Source organism: Leucoraja erinacea, chromosome 2, assembly GCF_028641065.1.
Source record: "Leucoraja erinacea ecotype New England chromosome 2, Leri_hhj_1, whole genome shotgun sequence".
Taxonomy (NCBI): Eukaryota; Metazoa; Chordata; class Chondrichthyes; order Rajiformes; family Rajidae; genus Leucoraja; species Leucoraja erinaceus.
In genome coordinates, this window is record NC_073378.1 from 97,843,227 (window position 1) to 97,868,886 (window position 25,660).

The window sequence follows — 25,660 nt, forward strand, 5'->3', positions numbered from 1 at the left end:
ATATTACAGTTTCGAGTGTGAAGGAGACCATTTATTGGTACATGAAACTAGAGTCACATCTGCCATTTCAAGTGGATGTTAAAAGTGAATAATCTTATTTTGGACACGATTGGGGTAGTTATTCATTGTCTGAGATAATGTTTATCCCTCAATCAATATCGCCACAAAAGTAATTGCCGGGAATAAATCATATTACTGTGTAAGTGACTTTTCCATGCAGAATTCTGCATTTGTACTACCCACAGTACAACCATGAACATAAAGCAACACTACGCCATTATCTGCAACATTGATGAGGATTGTTTAATATGTGATAAAAATGTAAGGTCCTTTTAAAAGTAGCTGTTCTTTTGTTGCTGAAGTGATTATCAGGAATCTAAATTGTGATGCGTGTGTTCCTAGTTATAGAGACACAAGAAGGCAGTTACAAGGGAGAGGTGAACAGCAAACCAAGGAAGGAAAGAACAGCCTTCACCAAAGAACAGATTAGGGAATTGGAAGCTGAGTTTGCTCATCACAATTATCTGACCAGACTGCGAAGATATGAGATAGCAGTAAATCTGGATCTCACCGAGAGACAGGTAAGAAACCACTTGATTGCAATCTTTTCCAGGAATTTAACAGGGACAGATTCATACATATTTGTAAAGAATTCCTGCACGGACAGACAAAGATAAATGACTGATAGGTGTAACAGTCAATTAACCCTAAATGAAATATATGACCAAAGTTTAATAATGTGCGATAAATGTCAACCTGGGTCTCAAGTATACCTACTTGTCTATCTTAACCTGTCAAATTGCATTGAAATCAAACAAGGCAAGTCAGCTCTAGACTGCCGTGCACCAAGTGAATTCAGGCCTACAGTTGGTGAAATGGGTCACATTTGGTAGAATTATGGTGATTTTTTTGGAGTAAATGTTTTCCTAAAAATGTGCTCTTATTTTTGCCACCAATCAATTCCCCCCTTCATCATCTCAGTTCGTTACACCATTATTCAATTCTGTTTATCTTTTAGTTATACAAAACTTTATGTCTTCTATTACTTTCAGTTCTTATTTTAATGTATAAGAAGGAACTGCAGGTGCTGGTTTAAACAAAGATAGACATAAAATGCTGGTGTAACTCAGCAGGACAGGCAGCATCTCTGGAGAGAAGGAATGGATAACGTTTCGGGTCGAGACCCTACTTCAGTCTGAATAAGGATCTCGACCCGAAACACCACCCATTCCTTCTCTCCAGACAAAATGTGCCTGTCCCGCTGAGTTACTCCAGCATTTTGTGTCTATCTTATTTTAATGTAGCTCTGTTTGTGAACAGCATTAAATACAATTATCAGGTCAGGATGTGCCAGAAAAAGGATTAGTCTAATCTAAAGGAATATTATCTCTCTGTGAAGTTACCATTATCTCTCTGTGAATTTTTCCCCCACTATACATGCCTACAATGGGAGTTTATAATTTGAGCTGGCATATTGTAATTCTTGTCAGAAAAAAATACTTTGTGCTACTAAACACAATACGCATATGAATTTTATTTTTCTTCTTCTTTTCACCAAAAGAGTATTTTAGTTCAAAAATAAATCAAGCTAAGCTTTCATACAAATATTGTACCTTGACCTGTAATAAAGAAAAAAACAGCTTTGATGAGATTTTTCTTGGATTTATAATGAAGGCCACTTCACTTGAGATCATACACATCCATGAGATTTTTTGCATTGATACAAAGCTGTGCTAATGGTTGAATTCACGTCAAAATTAACAAGAGGTTTACAAAATACAAACCAGCCTGCCAGCCTGAGTTCAATGGCCCAATTTGTAACCTTACACAAGACTCTGAGCAGGAGGTGAACATTATTTGCTATGAAATGTGATCTCAGAAATTAACACTTCATTATTTATACAAGTGTAATTTCCTTGATTGTGTTGTAAAGTAGTAATAATTGTGGTACATAATTGTGGTACATAGTTTGAATAAAGTGTAAAAAGAAACTACTGGTAAGCAATAAACATAGAATAAAGTAGAATGGAATGATTCATATTTTAATTTAGTGCACCTTCAAATACTTAAATTTATTTGTTAGCAAATAAAGAAGTGAATATAAAATTTATGATTGGGAGCCATGATATATGATGCAATCTTCATTAGAAATTAATCGCTATTAGTTGCAAGTCCTCAAGCTATACATAAACTAAGCAATATTATCCTTTGAAATTTTCTTTTAAAATACGATGTGTCATTCTCTGCTCTTAAATCAAGCTTACACGCTTTTGGCTAACTTACTCTCATAAAGGAGAGTGAGGCGTGGAATCATTCTGGTATCAGAGCTCAAAATTGTGCAACTCTTTGGCTACAAGGTACAGGAAAATATTGTGTATTCAAATTGTTATTTAGTTCTTTACTTAGGCAAAGGGACATATTGGTGTTTAAAACATTGAACAGGATGTACCGCAGTGATGGCTAACATAAAAAAGAACAAAACATTACTTTTATTATAGCTTTTAAAAATAAAGTTTGAAGGAAATTCAGAAGACTCGGAGTGTGTACCACCTGTGTAAACATACAGTATCACCTCAATTCTCATCAAACACTTAAAATAACCTTGCTTTGTTTAAATGAACTAAAATGAATAGGTTTTATCAGTTCCGATGAAAGATCATCAATCCTAAATGTTAATCCTTTTTCGCTCTCCACATTTGCTGACTCGCCCACTGAATATTTCCAGCATTTCTCTTTTTCATTTACAATGTTTTAGAGGTATTTTAGTCACAATATTCATACCAACATTCATGACTGTAGAAATCATTAAGAATCAAAAAATAAATCTACTAAACATATTAATGCTTTAAAAAATCTGTTAGTTCTGCATATTAAGGATGTATTATATGCCAGTATTAAAACCATAAAAATGCTACAGTACAAATAAATATATTTCAAAACGTCACGCAATTCATTTAATAAATCACATAATACAATATTACCTATTTTATGTATTGTTCTTTTAAATTAGAATAATTATATTTGAATAATTTCAAAGGATTTTTTTAATGAAAAATGAAAATAAAAAACGGCTTCATACATGTGCCTTGAGATCAATTATTTTATATGCAAAGTCCCAATAAAGTACCTGAAACATGTTATGATTTAGTTCCTTGCAATCTTAAATAACTGCATTATTTTATTGTAAAATATGTTCCAAGCACCAACTTCAACCATCATCTAAAATGAATCCCTGAAACATTTATATTGTGTTTCGTGAAACAGTAATGGAATCCACTCAGCATCACTTACAACAGAGACATTCTTCAAAATGATGTAAACTTTCTTTGGCGCCAATCTAGCTTTAAAAAATCATGGCCTCTTTACTGTGCCGTCAGAATTGTCTTCACCTATTTTATTCTGCATAATTGCAGAAAATACAGCCTTCAAAAAAAGCATTATTTTTATAACTTTACACAAAATAAAAATAAAATAAAGTAGTGGTGGTAATGTAACTCTATATGGTCTTTGCCATGTTTCAGATGAGGGTAATTTAAATGCTGCTTTTAGCCTCAAAAATAAAATAAACCTTCATGTTATTTAGCCAACTCAGTCCTGAAAATTTCAAACTCTGAGAAACGTGAGCAGCTTGTTGGCTGCCACATAAAATTCACAATTCTCTTTTAATGTTGCCGTCCACACAATTTTTTTCTTAAATAGTTCCAACAAATACATCGAGAGATATCATATTTTCTGAATATTTGCTTGGAAAGGGTGGTTACAGCATTTATGGGCTAATTGAAGCAGGCCTTCGTAACACTCAGAACTTGCCGCTCTTAGAATCGGGCATATGAACATGTAATCATTTCATCGTCCACCCTGTAATGCAGTTTGATCCTTGGGATCTACAGTTGCAGTTAATTAGGTACAGTAATTCATATTTTGTCAGCTTTTTTTTCCTGCATATATGGTCAAGATAGAAGCAGAATAGCTTCGGGATTAATCCCCTATTTACCTGAAAAGTTCTGATAACATTAACTTCCTTCCATACAAGTCAGGAGGCTAAAACTTTCAGTGGCAATGTCATCTGGAATTGTCACTTATTGCGTATGCATGCAGTGTGTTTCAAGCATTCTGCAAATCCTGTAGTATTTTAAATAGTAACAAAACATTTGTTAAAACAATGTCCCACCACAATCTGTGATTTCAGTTTGCGTAGTTTCAAATTCTGAATAATAACAAAAATAATTGTGTAAAATGTTTGGAATTTGAAATTGAAATTGTCAGGGTATTTAAATGAAAGCTTGTCATTTTAGTCACATTGTCATTTATATACCAAAATTATAGATTCATGTATCTTGAAATCTTTTTTTTTAATATTGGGGTAATAAAAAATATATATCGAGTCTGAAGAAGGGTTTCGGCCCGAAACGTTGCCTATTTCCTTCGCTCCATAGATGCTGCTGCACCCGCTGAGTTTCTCCAGCATTTTTGTGTACCTTAAAAAATATATACATCTGTGTCTGTGCTCAAATCTGGAATGAGAAATGATAAGGATTCTGAATTTTCAGTTTCACTATTGTTTTTAGTTGAGCCCCAATTTCACTCCTTATTTTTATGCTTTATCAATATTAATAAAGGACACTAAATTATATTATTAAAAAACTAATTACTGCAGCTGATTGCACTAATAAAATTTAATCCTAGTTTTTTATTTTCTCCACATTCCTGTCAACTCCCCCCAGATTACACCACATTTAGAGAGTGGAAGGAATTTACAGTGACCTCAGTCTGAAGAAGGCTCCAGATCCAAAACATTGTCTGTCCCTTCACAGATACTGTCTGACCCACTGAGTTCCTCTATCAGTTTTTATTTTGTTCAAGATACCGGCATCAAACCCCACACACTCATAGAGAGAATGGGCAAATTCTACAATGACAAAATTGGAAGTCAGGATCAAACCCAGGTCACTGCAGCTCTGCTAGTTGTACCGTTGTGCATCTATAAGCTGTGAGTGTGGATAACATGTGCTGAGTGAGCACAGCAATATGTTTTATAATCTATTGAATATTTGTTGAACATCAAACAAGGAAATGAAGGCAGACACAAAATGCTGGAGTAACTCAGCAGGACAGAAGCATCTCTGGAGAGAAGGAATGGGTGAAGTTTCGGGCCGAGACCCTTCTTCCGACTGATCATCAGTCTCGATGGTCTCCACACAAAACATCACCCATTCCTTCTCTCCAGAGATGCTGCCTGTCCTGCTGAGTTACTCCAGCATTTTGTGTCTCTCTTCGATTTAAACCAGCATCTGCAGTTTCTTCTTACACAAGGAAATGAAGACTATTATTAAAAGGAACTTTTGTTTAGTTTAGTTTAGAGATACAATGCGGAAACAGGCACTTCGGCCCACCGATTCTGCACCGACCAGCGATCCCCCACATACTAACACTGCCCTACACACACTAGGGACAATTTACATTTATAACCGGCCAATTAACATACAAACCAGTACGTCTTTGTAGTGTGGAAGGAAACTGAAGACCTCAGAGAAAACCCACGCAGGTCACGGGGAGAACCTACAAACTGTATACAGACAGGCACCTGTAGTCAAGATCGAACACGGGTCTCTGACACTGTAAATAGCTCTACCACTACGCCACCATGCCATCCTTAATATCGGAATAATTTGATGATTTTCTGAAAAAGAACAGAAATCGATTTGTTCTTGTCCTTAGTAAATTTGTTTGATATTAGCAAGTCCAATTTAATTTTTAAATAAACATTTTCAATAAATAGTCCCAATTCTACATAAATGTCCTGATTGATGTTATAAGTGAGTACCCATTCCACTCTGTGCAAAACATATGAAATCCTGAGGGATCGTGTTAGTGGATTTCAAAAGAACATTGTAAATAAAGTCAATGACCAAATTAAGAGGGATATTTTGAAAATCAGCATCCCAAAAAGGATTTTGAAAGTAGGGTCTGTGTTACGAGGGAGAGACTCAATTGGGGGAATCAATTGGTCTAATTCTTCAGTACCAGATGATAAAATAACATACACCTTTGCCTTCATATCTTTGTTGATATTTTGTGGCAATGAAGAAGCCATGTACCGTGTACCTTGAATTGATTTATTTGGAAATGAGCAAGCAATAGATTTAAAAGAAAATTTAAAAAATATCAAAGGCTTAGTGGCAAGCTAGTAAAATGTTAGAAAATTCAAAACATAATACTTAATTTGGATAGTTACTGAAAAATAAATCTTTCTGCTGCATACATGAAAATGTAATATTTTTCAGTGCTTCTTTAAGTTGGAATCTTTAGTTGAATCACCTAAGTCCTTGGCTGACTATTTCTTGTCCAATTGTAATTGCTCATTATTGGACAGCATATATCGATAAATTCCTAATACTCACTTCCAAATCCTTATCCATCATATTTAGTGAGACTTTCATGTTGATTAAATGATTTACATTCTTCAATTGACATTGATGTTTTTGAAGTTCATTAAAATCAGCCATATGATTCCACCTCATTGACAATCATGAGGAAGCAATGGTGGTGGTGGGGGGGGGGGGGATCAAATATATATATTTATTGAAAATTACCATATTGAAAGTTCTTCATTGCATGGTATTCTCATTTTGCTCAGTAAACTAGAAGAACAAGGGTGGCATAGTGGTGTAGCGGTAGAGCTGCTGCTTAGTGCCAGGGACCCAGGCTTGATCCTGACTATGGGTACTGTCTGTATGGAGTTTGTATGTTCTCCCTGTGACTGCGTCGGATTTCTCTGGGTGCTCTGGTTTCCTCCCACACTCAAAAGGCGTACAGGTTTGTAGGTTAATTAGTTGCAGTAAAATTGTAGACTGTCCCTCGTGTGTAGGATAATATTAGTGTATGGGGTTATTGCTGGTTGGCATGGATTCGGTGGGCAAAAGGACCTTTTTCTCTGCTGTATTTCTAAAGGAAAGTCTAAAGCAAACAGATATTATGTGGTGATGCCAGCCGTGGAAGTTTGTCTTCTAAAGATGCTTCTTTTCTATTTGTGTTGATTCTCCCCTATGTCTTCATTTGTCAGTTTTTTAAAATTTTCTTTAATGCACTGACAATCAATAGTAAATAAAATGAATAATCTCCAGCAGTTCAAGTTCAAATGTAAGCGTCAATCACAAACATGGAAAGTTAAAGCATATATATTGCCAGCAGAACATATTTTGATAGGACATTGCAGTTAGGTTGCTAGGAGGTCATTAATATTTATATCACCAAATTCATCAATATCATCAAACTCATCTATTTCGAAATGTGCAGAAATAATTAAATACTACGTATTGGTTTAACACACACAATTACAAACTTAAGTATTTAGACAGTCATTTTGGAAAAAATCACGTAAAGGTTTAAATGTGCTACTGCTGCATATTTGTAATAATTAAGAAGTTTTATAGATTTATTTACCAGTTTTGGAGAGATGGAGTTATTTGTATTCATCTTTTATAATCCCTTTGCCTGTGAATCGAACCGCATGCATGGCCAAATTAGGTTACCACTGCTTCATAAACATTTTTAAATAATTTGCATTTCAAATCACAGCTGAATTATATTATGATAAGAAATAATATAATTATGTCAATATAACAAAATTGCAAATACACAAAAATATGAAATTGGGACAAATAAAACCATAAAATGGCAATTTGAGCAAAAAAATGGGAAAGACCCTGAGGCAATTTATTTACTTATACAGATCCTAATTGAGAAAAGTTTACACAATGTTAAAAAAAAAGCATATTACTCTTCATATACAATTTAACTAATTTACTTCACTTCTTCTTTACTTCACTTCAAATTCTGTGCCGTAATAAAAAGAATATGTAAAAGTAATAACTCAGCAACTGAGGAGTTAAGGTCAGTCCCAAGACACTTCGGAAGTATTTCTGCATTCCATGTTTGAAAGCTTTAAAGTAAAATATTTGCTTACAAGCAAAATAAATAACTTAATTGCCATTCACACCATGAAATTATCTCAACAGATATCACACTGTGAATGGATATGTTTTTTGAATCCAGTAACTCCTGTTGTTTGGTAAATACTGCAGCTAGACCCACCAGGAGTAATAACTCTATAGGTCAACAAGCCCAATTTATTTGACATCACCGATGAAGAGAAGAATGTTGACCACAACATTTTGGAAAAAGAACCCTGGTACTTCCTCAGATAGTACGTTAAGGTATTTTGCAGCCATTTAATGTGGATTAAATGGTTGCTATGGGTATGGTTTAGCAGCCATATTTAAAGAATGGAGCAGTTCTTGTGTGTTTGCATATGGTTGCATGGCCAAGTTAACTTAGGAAGCAATTAAAAAACACTTAATTAAAGATTAAAACTACAATTTCCCCATTTAAACTAAAACGTCAGTGAAATAAAAGCATGATGCTTGGGTTTGTTTTTTCTAGTTTCTTTTCAGTATTTTCATCTTAGTTTAGAGGCAAGAATGTTTCCTGAGTGTCTGCCCATGAACAGTCGATATCAGAAGCCATAGCAGGTGAAAACAGATGCCTGTAAATCACCCAGATTTTCTTTCACTTAATTTAAACGGAAGGGAAAGGATTACAAGCATGCTGTTGACCTGCCCAGTACTTTGGATGATTTTAGACCTCAATTCAACGTACTGCTCAGTGCAGACCCAGGAAAGCCTCCCCTTATACTGTCACACTTGTCCTTTCAAAAGGGTGCACTCTCTCGAATGTTTTGGATTAGATAATAAATTTGTAAACGAGATGAGCAGAATTAGGCCATGTGACCCATCAAATCTACTCCACCATTCAATCATGGGTGATCTATCTTTCCCTCTCCACCACATTCTCCTGCCTTCTCCCCTAAACCCTGACACCCATACTAATCAATAGACATAAACACGTTTGTTATGAAAATACATTTGTTTTTTCCCACTCTTGTTCAATGGCATAATTTATACAAATGGGAAGAAAATTAGTGGCAATTTGGGAGATTGCAATGAAAATATTGAGCACAATATTAGTAGAGTTCATTTCTGCTAATAATTGAAACTGTTAGCTTTTAATGCAAATGCATACTTGTTCATTTGTAGAAGTCAAAACCTTAAAGAAAGTTTGACTATAAAATAATTTTGACAGTTGAGGTCATTTAATGAAATTCTACATCACCTTAATTCACTTGGCTGAACACATTCTTATGAAGTACAACGTGCTTTTCCTCCACTTACTTTCAACAAACCAAAGGTTTAGCCAGGAGAACGTACATCTACGTCTTTTTGGAAGACATGGAATAGTCCATGTTTCAGTTCTATTCAGACGTACCCACACAGGAAACTGGAGCACTTTTATAAAAACACATGGCCATGGGGAATAACATGCAAACTCGGCACAGACAACAACTAGGGTTAGGATTGAACCCTGATACTGAAGCTGAAGAGCAGCAGTTCTAACTGCTGTTTCACTGAGTATTTCCAACATTCACTTTCATTTTGGATTTTCAAGAACTGTAGCGTTTTGCATCTCACAGAACCAGCATTGTTTGTTGCTCGTTTTGCTCTCTCATCTCCTCCCACTTGCACCTTTTCTGGAAAGATCAGCTCTGATTAAGAATCATTCACAACTCTCTCTTGAAGTGCACCAAGTGCATCTGTGACATTTGGATCCCCCTGGCCTCCATCCTAATTCCAAATATTCCATTTGAATCCAGTGTGTCCTGATGTTTATTAATCACAACAGTCAGAAGTAATGACTGTTCTACCTGCAACTTAAAGCACACTTTTTTTCCCTTTACCACGACTGAAACATCAGTATCAACTGGTAAAACGATCAATTGGAAACTGCCTAATGTAACTATGTGTTTATCCTGGATGCAGTTAAACAGCTAGAGGAGGGGGCGGCACGATAGAACAGCTTGTAGTGTAGCTATCTCAGAGCTCCAGTGGTCCAGGATACAGTCTGATCTCCAGTGATATCTGTGCAATGTTTGCATTTCCCCATATGACTATGTGGGTTATCCCCAGGTGTTCTGGTTTTCTCCTACATACCAAAGATGTGTGGGCTGTTTGATTAATTTGCGACTGTATTGGCTCTAGTGTGTGTTAATGAGTGGTAGGATCTGGGAGGATTTGATGGAACTGACGTGGGAATAATTAGTGTGGGATGAGTGTATGACTGCAGAGGAGATGTATGCTTTATGGTCAGTGCAGTCACTGGTTATGATAATAATAACTTTATTTATAAAGCACTTTAAACAACTGCAGTTGCCACAAAGTGCTGTACATGAGAACTCATGGACAAGAAGTTATTACAAACCATTAAAAACCGTAAAACAAAGGACTATAAAACAGTAAAAATTAAAAGACATTAAAAGCACTAAAAACAGGAGCAATGTCTCAGCCAGTGTCAAAAGCCAGAGAATCAAAATTAGTTTTTAGGGTGGATTTGAAGATGGACAGTGAGGGGGTCTGTCGGATGTGCAACAGCAAGGTGTTCCAGAGTGCCGGAGCAGCAACAGAAAAGGCTCTATCCCCTCTGAGCTTCCGCTTAGACCTTGGTACCTCAAGGAGCAGCTGATCAGCTGACCCGAGGCACCGGGCAGGAGCGTATGGGTGGAGCAGCTCAGAGAGGTAAGGCGGGGCGAGCCCATTCAACGATTTAAAAACAAATAAAAGAATTTTAAAATTAACTCGAAAGTGCACTGCGAGCCAGTGAAGGGAGGCCAAAATTGGCGTAATGTGCTCCCTCTTTCGAGTTCCGGTTAAGAGGCGAGCGGCAGCATTTTGAACCAGCTGGAGATGAGCCAATGAAGCTCGTGCGACTCCAGAGTTGAGTGCGTTACAGTGATCCAGCCTAGATGTAATAAAGGCATGGATTATTGTTTCAAAATGCTGCCGCTCGAGAATGGGCTTCACCTTTGCCAGCTTCCTTAGGTGAAAGAAGCTGGACTTAACCACCGCGCCTATTTGTTTATCTAGTTTAAAATCACCGTCCATCCTAAAACCCAGGTTTAAAACTGTTGGCTTTGGTTGTCCAAAGTGTCTGAATCCATACTGTATGACTCAATGATTCTAGCGGAGACCAGCAAGCTTGCAAGTTTGATCACTGGGGGCGTGCTCCATTGACAGATCTCTGCTTGGAGGGTCACCCTGGTACTTCAAGTATTGTGCTTTTAAGTTAGGGATGGGAACATTATTCAGAGCTTTCATTCCTGATGACTGGCCAGTAACTACAGCTGGAATTGCACATGTGGAAGCACCAGGGACATAGTGCTGAAGATTGATGGCCCTCACCATTAACTGAGCCCCCATGTTAGGGAGTTGATGCAGGCCAATTGTTACTTAAGGAAGTGTATTCCAACAAGCAATGAGCAGCTTCCGGAGAGAAACAAGAATAAATTTGGTGAGACAAAAATGAAATCTGGGAATTTCAAAGCATATATGGTCAATTTATTTAAACTCTAACCCAATTAACTTATTTTTTATTATTTTTTAGTACGTTGAGTGTGCAGTCAGGGGGCCGAATCTTTTTATGCGTGGGGGGTGGTGGGGGGGGGAAGGGGGAAACGGTTTTTCAAGTCCCTACCTGGTCGGAGGGGTTGCCTTTCTCCAAGCAGCTGTCGACCTGTCCTCGCGGCCTACCAGCGGGTCCTGGAGCGACGTTTCCCTGAGGGGACCTGGCCAGAACATCAGCTTTGGCGGTGGCGCAGAACATCAGCTTTGGCGGCGGCGCTGCGCTGGAGCGCTGTCGTGGAGCAGGCGATGCCTTTCCTCGGCCGCCGCGCTGGAACTCCAGTATGCTGGGACCGCCGATAAGAACATTATGGAGCCGCGGTTCTGTGGAGCGGCCAGCTGCGATGCTGAATTTTACATCCCGGAGCCTGGGATCTCTCGCCGAGATCGCCAGTGTGTGGAGCTTCGTCCGGCGCGGTCTGTTGGCTTGGAAGCCGCGGTCTCTGGTGGGATGGCGGCCGTTTCTGGCACCCCAAGCCGCTGGGGGTTCTCTCGACGCCGGAGCACCATCACCCGGCGAGAACATCGGGCGCCGTGGCGGCGACTGTGGAGGCCTCAATAGGCCCGACTCTGGGTGGACAAGAGGATGGGGACTGGACTTTGTGCCTTCCCCCACAGTGGTTCTGTGGGGGGATGTTTTTGTGTTTTGGTGTTGAATTTCTTCTTGAATGCTATGTTGTATTTTTATTAGTGTGCTGCAAGGACATCTGAATTTCCCCTGAACAAAGGGATTAATAAAGTCTAATCTAATCTATTTAATATACTGCTTTGGAACAAAGCTTTTAACAGTTAAACACATGAGGGAACAGAAATAGAATCAACACCACAAAAATGTAGATCTCAGCCAAGTCAAAATGCAGATCCAAGCATTGATTTCCATCATGTCAAACCACTCCCTGTTAAATCCTTTTCATTAGAGCATTAAATCCAAGCAATGTAGTATCTGCAGGCTCCTGCTATCAATGCTTACTTTGAACAAAACAAAAACTGAGAGCTATCAAAAGTGCCCTTTATTGAAAGCAGTGACTTTTCTACTAATGTCAATATCTTATTCAACAATGGAAGAAGTATACAGTGCAGTACATTAAGTTCCTTAAGTCACACGTACACTTACAATCCCTATACTGCTCCTCTAAAACATGACTAAACCCATACAATTAAACCCCGAGCTGGTATTGGAGCATGATAATTCTGTATGCAAGTCCCAGAGGATCAACTATTATCCAATACAATTGCTGTACTCTTTTAAATCTCTTTTGCACTTGCAAATCTATCACTATTTCCAAGATGGTACCCAACCCAGGCGACTCTTTGTGTGCCAGCTGCAGAAGCAGATCTGCAAACACATATTACAATCGTTCCACACTTTTAAATCTCTACCCCTACAGCCAGTGGCGGACTGGGTCTAAAAATATTGATTGCCAGGAGACAAAGGGGGCCCACTTCATCAGGGGCCCACTTGATATAGGGGGCCCACTTCATCAGGGGCCCACTTACCATCGGGCAAGCTGACACCCTGGCCAGTCCGCCACTGCCTACAGCAACATTTCTTACTTTAACGATGTGGACTTTACTTGCACTAAACATTATTCCCTTATCATGTATCTATACATGATAAGGGAATCATCATGTATCGATTGTAATCATGTATTGTCTTTCCATTGACTGGTTAGCATGCGACAAAAGCTTTTCAGTGTACCTCGGTACACGTGACAATAATCTAAACTGAACTGAACTATTTCTACAATGCTGAGAAACTCTATTCTATACTTTTTTTCTCTCTTTGCTCTTCCTGTTGTACTTGTGCTTGACTTGACTGGATTCATGTATAGTATTATCTGATTTGATAAGATAGCACACTAACAAAAGCTATCAACTGTTTCCTGGTACACATGATAAACCAATACCAACATAAGTACATATATAAATCATACATAAATAGATCAATATTGATATAAATATACAGCTGTAAATTCAGTTGCTTGCTTGATTCCCTCATTCGCTGAACTCTATATTCTGAGTTTCACTTACCATTTCTGCAACATTCACTCCAGGCACCAGTAGCTCAAAGAGAACATGTATTCACAACTGGTTTTACATTCTGTTCTGTGTTTGTTGCTATAATACATTAATATACAACGTGTTACATATTCACAGTCATCATCTGCTTCATGTCACCTATATACACAAAACTATTTACCTAAAGTTTTAGGCAGAGGCACACATGGGCAGAAATACCGGCGATGGGGCCGGGGGGGGGGGGGGGGGGGGGGGGACATGTCACCCCCACCCCCCATGTTTTGAGAGGTGGGGGACAATCCCCCCCATGTTTTGTAATACAGATTTTAAATTGCCAGTGAAACAAAAAAAAATTAAAAATCTCCGCTTTCTGCGAGACAGTGGGGGTGGGACTGATGATTGAGGGCGCCGATTGGACGAGAGAGATGTTGGTCAGCAGGCAGTGGGGGGACATGATGATTCAGCGTGGTGATTGGAGGAGGGAGGTGTCGGTCAGAGGCGGAAGTAGGGGGGTGGGATTGAGGATAGAGCGCGGTGATTGGTGGAGCAGCGATCATAGAGCAGAGCTTGAATCGTCACGTTCTCGGGGCTTTTCTTCGCCCAGTGCAGCGAAAAATCGGCCACGGGATTTTTCCATCACCCCATGGTCAAATTGCTGCGTCGAGGCGATCGAGGCTCCCGATGTTGAAGCCCCCACCAAGCGATGAATGGCCCCGCTTATGGGCCGATTGAACCCCCACAATTCGGGGTGGACAAAGCTGCTGTTGCTGGAGCTTGGAGTCGATCACCAACCAGGTCAGCTCCTGATGTTACTGTCCACAGGCCCCGCAGCTGAAGCCTCCGAAGCCTCGCGCGCATGTATGTGTGCATGCGGCGAGAATAAATTGTGTCCCCCCCCATGTTTTGATAGCAATTTCCGCCCCTGGAGGCACATAACACTTATATCACTTCAGTGCAGCATGGTGGCCGAGTTAGTAGAACCATTGTCAAACAGCACCAGTAACCTGGATTAAATCCTGATCTTGGGTGCTGCACGTGTAGTATAGATTCCCCTTCGACTGCATGGGTTTTATCCAAGTGCTCCAGTTTACTGCCACATCCTAAGACATGTGGGTTGATAAGATAATTGATCTTTATAAATTGCCACTGATGTGCAGATGAGTGGTACGGTCTGGGAAATTTGAAGGGAATTCAGGGAAAATATAATGGGATCATCATAGGATTAATGTGGATGGGTGCTTGATGTTTGGCCTGTACACAGTTGGCATTAAAGAGCCTGCTTCTCTGCTTTATGATTCTATGACTCTAACTAGTTCCTTCAGTGGTTACAACGTTTCGGGTCGAGATGACTGCCGTCTGAGGAAGGGTGTCAACCTGAAACGTTGTCTATTTCCTTCGCTCCATAGATGCTGCCTCACCTGCTGAGTTTCTCCAGCATTTTTGTCTACCTTCGATTTTCCAGCATCTGCAGTTCCTTCTTAAACCAACGGTTACAACTATACATTTAATAGATTCTTGGCTGCTGTGAACTCAGTCAACACAATTTGGCTACTGTAATTTGTTTGTTTCTTAAAGATCTCCAATTTTGTGCCTGTGCTTTTGCAGCCTGGCTCCTTCTGTGCCCCCCTTTCTTCTGTATGTTTTGAAGTCACTGTGCCATCCCCTCTGGTTCTCCTTTACTAGATTATCTTTATGCTCCCGAATTAGGTCCTGATTGTTTTCAGTCAGTCTTGCCCGTATCTGGCAACATCATATTGGACTGACAGTAGTAAATGCGCATCTTCTTTGACATCCCATGTAGGATCTGCAGAGCATTTAAAGTGTCTCTGCAGTGTCATGTAGTCCTGTGTTAAAGCATCCAACTCAGTCCGCTCTTCATTTATTTAGGGTCGTGCTGTGGCAGTGCCATTAGAGCTGCTGCATCACAGTGCCAATAACCCGGGTTTGATCCTGACCTTGGGTGCTGTCTGGGTGGAATGTGAGGCATGGGTTTCCTGTGGGAGTTTCGGTTTCCTCTGAAACCCCAAAGAAGTATGGGTTTGTGTAAATTAGCCCTTGTGTGTAGGGAATGAATGACAATGTGGAATATCAGAGAACCAGTGTGAATGAGTGATCAATAGTCAGCATGGTTTCGCTGGGCTTAAGGGCCTGTTTCCATGCTATATCTTGAAAACTAAACGTAAATAAACCATTCAGGAATTCTGAAAACAAGTGGATGGCAAATATTGAGAATCGACCCAGAACTAGGACACTCATCTTCTGCATTAGCCTCCTTTGTATCAGACACAACTGAAATTGCCTCACTCACTGCACAATCTCATGCCGACCTTTTTGCTTCTCACTTGTTTGTGGTCTCATGTTGCGACACAGTTGCCATGAAACCTCTCTGAATTGGCTCTCTCATATGATTCAAATTGATCACAGACTCTGTTGAGCTAGTTGCCATCAAGTGTTGTGTGAAGTCCCATTGTTCTGATATGACCATGTCACTGTCCAAACGACATCTTGCACTACTCATAATGGACCGTCTTTTACTGGCCCTAGATTGAACCAGCTCTCCCTCTGGGACACTCACTCTGGTTTCATTCCCTTGCTTTACAGATCTGCTTCTTGACCTCTTAATGACCTCTGCACGCATGTGTATAATCAGAATCTTCTGCTCTAGTATTCTGTTACCATCATAAATCAATACTTTTTTCACCTGTTGAACCACAGGGAAATAGACATTCACCCAGCTTTTATCAGGGGACATTTGAACAGTCAGCATTGCATAACCATGAAACTCAAAGAAAGCCTGAAGTATTCTCTTTATATATTTGAGGGGACAGTCTTTGTTATCACCCTTCTAGAAAAGATAAATCATATTTCCACTCACAGCTGTTCTGCTTTGCTGCAGATTTCAATTCTATGCTGCATGATCTTGTCTCAATTTCCTCAGCAATGACTGCAGGTTTGCATCATTTTAGGAATAATTTGAGTTGAAATGCTTTGCTCATATTCATAATCAAATAGACAACTGACAAATCCTAGCTGCAGAGGTGCTGGTGCATTGCGATCACCTTAAAAGCCACATCTGCCTACATTGGGAGGGATATTATCGTCCCCACGGTAAGGGTAAGCACCTTTCCGAACCAAAAACCGTGGGTAGACAGGTCTGTTCATGTGGCCTTGAATGCTCGTACCGCTGCCTACAACTCGGGCTTGGCATCAGGAAACATGGACGTCTACAAGGCAGAGTCCTACCGACTGCGAAGGGCGGTGAAGGACGCAAAGAGAAGGTACAGGGACAAGATGGAGTTACAGATGGAGCAGCAGGACACCAGAAGCCTGTGGCAGGGGCTACGGATTGTAACCAACTACCGAAGCACCGCTCCCTCATCCGCATGTGCCGGCACCTCCCTAGCTGACGACCTGAACTCCTTCTACGCTCGTTTCGAGAGGGGCAACACCACCCCAGGTCTGCCGACTATCGACAATACCGACAGCGGGCTGGCTACCGAAGCTGAAGGGAGGAATATGCACACATTCTCGCTGTCCGAGCACGACGTGAGGAGGGCACTGACACGGGTGAACACGAGAAAAGCTGCAGGCCCCGATGGCATCTCGGGGCGAGTACTCAAGTCCTGTGCTACGCAGCTAGCTCCAGTGCTCACTACATTATTCAACCTCTCCCTGGACAAGTCCGTGGTCCCTGCCTGCTTCAAAAAATCCATAATTGTACCGGTACCAAAAAATGCCTCCCCAGCCTGTCTGAATGACTACCGTCCGGTGGCCCTTACCTCGGTAGTCATGAAATGCTTTGAGAGGCTGGTGAAGAATCACATCTGCGCCTTCCTCCCTCGGAACATGGACCCGTTGCAGTTTGCATACCGTCCGAACAGGTCCACGGACGATGCGGTCTCCCAGGTCTTGCACACCTGCTCTCTCCCATCTGGACAGCCAGAAGGGGGGGCTACGTGAGGATGCTGTTCATAGACTACAGTTCAGCCTTCAACACGATAGTCCCCACCAGACTGGCCGGGAAGCTACTGGAATTGGGGCTCAACACCTCCCTGTGTGCATGGGTCCTGGACTTTCTCACTGCCAGGCCCCAGGTAGTCAAGATGGGAGGGAATACATCGAAGTCCCTCACCCTGAGCACAGGATCGCCCCAGGGTTGCGTCCTCAGCCCCCTATTGTACTCCCTGTACACACATGACTGTGTGGCTAGGTTCAGCTCCAATTCAATAATTAAGTTTGCTGATGACACTGTGGTGGTGGGCCTGATCTCAGACAATGATGAGAAGGCCTACCGGGAGGAGGTGGCTGATCTAGCACTCTGGTGCCAGGAGAACAGCCTCCTCTTGAACATCAAAAAAACGAAGGAGCTGATCATGGACTTTAGGAGGGCACATCATCCGAGGACGTACACTCCATTGAGTATAAATGGGGATCCCGTGGATAGGGTGAACTGTTTTAAATATCTGGGAGTCCACATCTCTGAGGATATGACATGGTCATCACACGCCTCAGCACTGGTGAGTAAGGCAAGGCAGCGCCTTTACCACCTCAGGCAATTGAGGAAATTCAGAGTGTCTCCGAGGATCCTACAGTGCTTCTACGCAGCGGTGGTGGAAAGCATCTTGTCCGGGAACATTACCATCTGGTTTGGGAATTGCTCTGCCAAGGACAAGAAGGCTACGCACTATGGGAACTTCACTCACCCCCCTGCAGGAACTATACAACAGGAGGTGCAACTCCAGAGCAAACAAAATCATGAGAGACCCCTTCCACCCCTGCAACGGACTGTTCCAGCCGCTACGGTCAGGCAAACGCCTCCGTTGCCATGCGGTGAGAACGGAGAGGTTGAGAAGGAGTTTCTTCCCAGAGGCAATTCGGACTGTAAACGCCTTTCTCACCAGGGACTAACTCTACAGAACGTTTTTCCTTCTATTATTTATTATGAATAAGAATATGTGTGTTATGATTGTGTTTATAATTTGTTTGGTTGTTTTGTTGTTTGTCTTTTGCACAAAAGTCCGCGAGCATTGCCACTTTCATTTCACTGCACATCTCGCATGTGTATGTGACAAATAAACTTGACTTGACTTGACTTGACTTGACTTATATTTACACCACCACATTACTGGGAGCCACGATGGTACAGTGGTAGAGTTGCTGCCTTACAGCGCCAGAGACACAGGTTCGATCCTGACTATGGGTGCTGTCAGTACGGAGTTTGTATGTTCTCCCAGTAGGTTTTCTCTGGGTGTTCCGGTTCCTTCCACACTCCAAAGCCGTACAGGTTTGTAGGCTACTAGGCTTGGTAAAATTGTAAATTGCCCCGAGTATGTGTAGGATAGTGCTAGTGTGTGGGGATCGCTGGTCGGCGAAGACTCGGTGGGCCAAAGGGCCTGTTTCTGCGCTGTATTTCTAAACTAAACATAAATTCCTGGAGGATCTCAGCAAGTTGAGCAGCTTCTGTGGAGGGAAAGGAATTGTTAATGCTTCAGATTGAAGCCCTGCATCTGGAACATTTAGCACTCATTAATTTATGGACGGTTTAATGATGCTTCTATAATAATCTAGAGATACATTTGTTTCATCTCCAGCTGGCAATGATTACCAGCCAAACAATTCTTGTCATTGTTTACAAGGGTTGCACCCAGCGTGATCTCTTTGATAATGCTCAAGTAATGTAACAATTCATCGAGTCGTACAGCACGAGAACAACCCACCTCATCCATCCTGATCAAGATGCCCCATCTAAGCTCATCCCTTTTGGCCTACATTTGGCCCATATGCCACAAATGCTTTCCTATCTATGTACCTGTCCAAATGTCTCCTAAATGCTGTTATCCTACCGGCTACAATTACCTCCTCTGGCAGCTTGTTCCATACACCTACCACCCTTTGAATGAAAAAGTTGTCCCTTAAGTCCCTCTCACCTTAAACCTGTAACCACTGGTTCTTGATTCCCCTACTCTGGGAAAAAGACTGTGCATTCACCCTATCTATTCTAACAATGGAATGATCCTGTAATTTATTTTGCAATTATTCCCACCAGTGTTCCATTAATTGTTTTGGGATAAATTGTTGCCTTCTTGTCCTGCGTGGCCTTGATGTGGGTCTGTTTGGAATGGATCCCTTGAGGGAACCAGCCCTTCAATTATGGCTTACCTTTGACATTTATACCATAGTGCAAATTGCAATTTTCAGGATATGAGTACAGAAAACATTGCTCTGATATAAAAAAAATCGTCAACCAGCCATATCGTATACCAGTCTCTTTTGAATTCTTTACCAGTATCACCAGAAATATCACTTATAAATTGTTACTTCTCAGAAATGCAGGATATTCCTTTAATTTAATCCTATGGATACAAACATGAAGCATTCAGTAAATAAGCAGGGAGCTACACAGCCACAGCTTCAACAGAGCCCCAGCATCAGTTCAGTAAGACTGGAAATTGAACATATGCAACTAGAAAATTCTTGGAAGTTATAGAGGGAGTGAGAAAAAGAAGGAATGTGATCCCCAATTGGGGAAAGGAGAAAAGTTTGTATATTATGGTATATTGTCACCGACTCAGCAAATTTAATATGAATTTGTTTGTGACCAGAAAATATGACAGGAATTGAAGGTGTTGACTTCAGTTTTTTCAGGGTTGACATGGAAGAGTTGTTACAGGTAATGCTCTGGCTATAACAAGATCAAAGCGAATCAAGCAAAGACATCCAGTTTGACAGTGGTGAAAGAGCAGCTTGTGCAGTTTAGTGTGGTTATCCTTATTGAAGGCCGTGGAGGTTGACCTTTCATTTAGTTTCGAGATAAGCGTGGAAACAGCCCCTTCAGCCAACCGAGTTTGTGACGACCATCGATCATCCGTACACTAGTTCTTTCCTACACACTATTAAAGAAGGAATTGAAAGGGAATGGAAAATTATTTGAAAACTGGAAAGAATATCAGTCAACTCAGTAGACCAGAAAAGGAATTGGAACATGGGAGGAAGGAAACCAGAGAAGGTCTGAAGAAGGGTCTTAACCCAAAACATCACCCATTACTTTTCTCCAGAGATGCTGCCTGACCCACTGAGTTACTTCAGCATTTTGTGTCTTATCAGAGAAAGATATTGGTTCAGGACATGGGCAGACAAAAATCTTTGTGGAGAAGTTAGCTTGGTGGGCTAGAGAGGAAGGGGGTGAAGCTGGTAAAGCAGTCAAAAAATGGGCAAAACCTAGTCCTCAACTTCTTGCTCCTGGCACACTTGCATAGTTGTGGCTCCACGTCGTGTTCTGTTTCTGAAATTCACTTCCTGTGCAATCCACAACCAAAATTTGAAAGTTGTGTATAACTTACAACTTTAATTATATATACGAAATGAGGGCAAGTGCCTGAGGGTGTGTTTTAACCACTGGTCATCAACTTTTACAATTAGTGATATAGTAGTTATAATCCTGTTATGTAGCTAACCACAGCAGCAACTTGCAGACAGCAACATCTCACAAACTGAAAATTGGATGAATTTTCATCCAATCTGTTCTTTTTAGTTGATGTTTTTAAAGAGAGGTGAGGGATTAATTCGTGAGGCCTGTACTTCCTCCATGTGTTTCCCCCTCAGTGGTTCAGCATTAAAAGGAATTAATTTAATTTAATTTACAGTCATTTGATTTTCATTTGAACCATTTCAAATAGGCTGCCCAAGTCATGAAGCTACTTTGAAGTCTGATAATTTCCTGTTCACTGCCTGTGTATTTGAAAAGAATCCCATTCAGGATAGGGGTCAACCATTAAGTTGTAATGTGTTGCGACTTTGGTCCACTACTCTGCAATAACACAAAGGAAAATGGATCATCTTGTCAGCTGGTCAATTTTGAAAATTAGATTTACTCCAAATGTTCAACGTAGTTCCTTGACACTGAGGCAATAAATGTTAACTGGGAGTTTTTATACAGTTAATTTTCCCTGCCCTTTCTCCCCTTCCCTTTGATTGACTTGAGTGCTGATCCAGCACAGGACATGCATTCTTCTTCTTTGGGCCTTTCGTGCAAAGCTGATACATAAAAAGAAAACAAACCAAAGGTACAACTAAATCATAACTCACTGTTGAAACGATGCTTCTCACACATCTCAGTTGCATGCAGACAGTAAATTAAGCATCAAATCCATCCCTCAGTTTACAAAATTGTTCCCACCACCTCCTCCCCTTTGATACACTGTTAAATACAGAGGCCAGCAACTCTTCAGACTGATATACAATTGTCATTTGTCATCTTTGAGGTCATGCAGTGAGTATTGTTGGGTTATTTAGCAGTGGAAGAGAATCACAGTCTGACCCAGTAATATTCCATATGTCACTCCAATCCTGTAGCTAAGTGAACCAGCTGATTGGTAACCTAGGAAAAGAAGACACAAGGAAGTGCAGTTGCTGGTTTACAAAAAGTAAAACACAAAGTGCTGGAGTAACTCAGCGAGTCAGGCAGCATCCCTGGAGGGTGTGCATAGGCAAAGTTGTGGGACACTCTTACAAACTGATTGTATTAGAGAGTTTTCCAACTTTCATACCCTGACTATATTCAGTCGAAAGTAGGATCCCGACACAAATTGCTGCCTTTCCGTGTCCTCCAGAGATCTTGCCTGACCCGCTGAGTTATTCCAGCACCTTGTTTTATTTTAGCCTAGTAAGTGAAACTGATTGTACCTTTCAGACACAATGAGATGAACTAATTCAGCACAGTTTCAGAAGCATGTCCAGTTTCGATGGAGCAGAGACAGACTGCAGTTGCCATCACTGTTCTGCAGTAAATTTATCTGAATAAGATAGGCAAGTCCTTGGATGAATTAGCTCCTGAAGAGCATTTGAGAATACAAATACTACTTTCCTTAAAAAGTGAACTGAAAAAGGGAGTTTCCGATCTCTTAAATAGTGTCGATTCAGAGAGGGATGGAGCACAGAAGGGTTTTCCACCCATCTCGCCCCTGCCAGGTTTTTGATGAAGTTGTCCAATTTTTCAACTCAATTGATACTCTTTCTTTGTTAACAGTTTATCCAGTCTGTATTGAAAATTCCTTTCGAACCTGCTTGAGCTTTCATATGGTAGAATATTCCAGATCATGACAATCCATTGTTCGCAAAATGTTGGGGAAAGCTGCAAGTGCTTTTGTCAATCAGTTTAATTTTGTCCTCTGGTTTCTGGATCTCCCTTGTTGATAAAACCAATTATGATTCGAAACATGCATGTCTGTGCGCACATTTGAGCCCAAATTGCATACAAGAGCTTGCAAAGTCTTTAGGAATGCTTCAAATACTGAGGAAATTTGACTGACTCCAAATGTAAATGGTATAAGAGCTATGAAAGACAAATTGCAAAATTTTGACCAATTTTAAACTAAAATCTACAAATAGAAACTTCATAATTTGGCATGTGCTTTGATTGATTGATTGAAGGATACGTCATGGAAACATGGCCTTCGGCCCACAGAGTCCACACAGACCACCATCTAGTTCACACTAGTTCTATGTTAACTAAGTTGCTCTGTCAACCTCCTACACACTGGAGGCAATTTACAGGCCAATTAACCTGCAAATCCGCACGTCTTTGGGATGTGGGAGGAAACTGGAGCAGCTGGAGGAAACCCATGCTGTCACAGGGAGAATGTGCAAATTCCACACAGACAGCACCCAAAACATAATTAACATATGAAATATTATAATATTCAAACACAATGTAGCACAATATTATCATCATTATAATTAAAGGTATGCCATTTTATAAATTTGATTGGAATTAATTACGACTAACGTATTTAGTCACGTTGAATCACACAAATATTTTTGCACAGTGCCAAAAGAAAAATGTTTTGCCTTTGAGAAAGAGCGAGCAGGCAAGATGGGTGGATGGGGGAAGAGAAGAAATGAATTTCGGTGAGAATTAGGGCGTAAGCAGGTATGGGGACGATATAGTTTGTGTGGGGCGTAGAGTGAGTTTTAAAGAGAGAATGGATGTGAGGGATGGAATGGAAGGGGAAATGGAGTTGTGGAAGTGGCAGAAAGAGGTTCTGAGAGATGGAGGCAGGTATGAAAGAGTGGCAAAGGTGGAGGAGAGATGGAAACAGTTGGTTGGAGGAAGGAGAGGGAGAGGGAGAGGGGAGAAGGAGAGGGAGAGGGAGAGAGCTGCCCTGGCCAGCAGCTGGAGAGCAAGAAGCAAATAAGTAAATCTGATATGGGACATAATCTGAGGACATTTTTGATCAGAATCATTTACAGAATGAGGATCATTTTACTCTTCAGTACAATGTTGTAGTAATCACTGGTCAAATGCTGGCATTGAAGTTTCCCTCATCATCCTCTGTTGTGCAATCACAACTGTAAGAGGTTTACCTTAAATATTTCCTCAGGTGCAGTAATGCTGTTCATGTGGGCATGCCAGTAAGTGGTCCAAGCATCTAATACTATGGCTTGTGCTGGCTCTGCCCGATGTGTAATTATATGGCTGAGCTCTCTGGGAAGTAATAGAACCCCCTTGGAGCCCAGAATGTCATGTGTCAATTTCCTCCACTGATGCTACCTGCCCTGCTGAGGTGCTCTAGCACCTTGTGTTTAGCTCAAGATACCAGCATCTGCAGTTTCTTGTAAGTTTTGGATGCTGGAAAGATAGGGTGTTGCAGCTGTGAGTTGGGTGTGAAACAGGCTCCATACTTTTCAGTGCACTGGGCAGGAAGAGGGTGTTCATTTTAAGTTAATAAAAAGCACTGCTCCCTCCCCCAATTCCACACTGGTATAATTTACACCAAAGAAAGATGTCGACGGCTTGTGCCTCAAATACACTTTAGGCCGAAGATTTGTTTAAGGCCTCTTTTGTGGATTACTTCTCGAGGTGGGCTTTATGTACATCTGGTTTCACATCCTGTACTGTAATTCTAACATTAACATAGTTGTCTTCATAACCATTCATCACTTTAGGAATATTGTATGACATATTTTATCAATATCAACTGTGAACAGAAACTGTAACAAAAAGCTGATAATACCTATCAATTACCATAGTAGCCATAATTATCCATTGTCTTTCATAAATTAGAGAGGCCACAAGCTCAATTGCTGCAATTTCTCTTTGGTGTTTCTTCAGAATTAGTCCCTTTGCTGTTGCAGTGTAAGTAATACTATATTACATTCCACTCAGATGTCTTGCAGATTCTAGACCTATCTCATTTACTGCTGACCTTTTTGAAATGATAAAATTGTCTTCTCTTACTTTCCCTTTCTGTATTTTGTTGTCAGGTTCCCTGTAACATTTGCTGTGTCTCTTGTTGTAGTCATGCTGCACTGCACTGGGCTACCTCAGTAAATATAAACACACTGTGACATGCTTGTTCGGATCTTTGTTGCCTTTGTACAACCTCCACCTCATGATGTAGTCCTCTCTTCAAACATCTACTAAATCAGTGCTTGATAATGTGCATTCAGCAATTCTGTAATGACAACAACCTTGTTGACAGAGGGCTCTTCCCTGGAACTTATCCTTCATCTCAGTATTATGTAGGCTGGACTCAAATTAAACTGCCTCACCATCGGGATGCATACTAAGCCTTTTGCCTCCACTGTCTGTGAATTCATGTCATGGTGAACAGCTGTCTTTTCATTAGGCTGGAGCGTAAATGCTGTCTGAACAGATTATTAACTGCACACTGTCATGCACTCCTCTATATTCCAGGATATCTCACCCTGGTGTAGTTCTCTGGCCTGTTTATGACTTTTTAGGGTTGTTTCTCAATCCTATGATGGCCTGAACCACTTACATACACTGCAGGTGACCCTCTTTTGCAGTGTTCCAATCAGTGACACACAAATCTTCTGACCGAACTATTCCTGCTTGATTACTTCCAAACTGCCTTTCCTTTCCCGGTGAAATGGAAACTGAGAACAAAAGTAGAAAATATGCCCTAATTATTTAACCTTGGGATCTAGAAAATATCGCTGTCATATTAATTATTTTTATGCGATAGATTCAAAATAATAGATGCAAAGCAAAGGATTCAAAATGTGATGCCTTGAATCATACAAATGCTCTCTTTAATTTCCTCATGGCAATAATTGGAAAATACATAGTATATAGATCATAGAGCAGTACAGCACAGGAATAGGCCCTT

General features: G+C 40.7%; 1 protein-coding gene across 1 annotated transcript in view; it reads left to right on the forward strand.

Moving 5' to 3' along the window:
• meox2a (mesenchyme homeobox 2a) overlaps positions 1-25,660 on the forward strand; it is a 45,955-nt gene that overhangs the window by 4,036 nt on the left and 16,259 nt on the right. Inside the window, exon 2 of the mRNA XM_055661860.1 lies at positions 403-581. Within this exon, the coding sequence (XP_055517835.1) occupies positions 403-581 (179 nt within the window). The remainder of the gene's footprint in view (positions 1-402; positions 582-25,660) is intronic.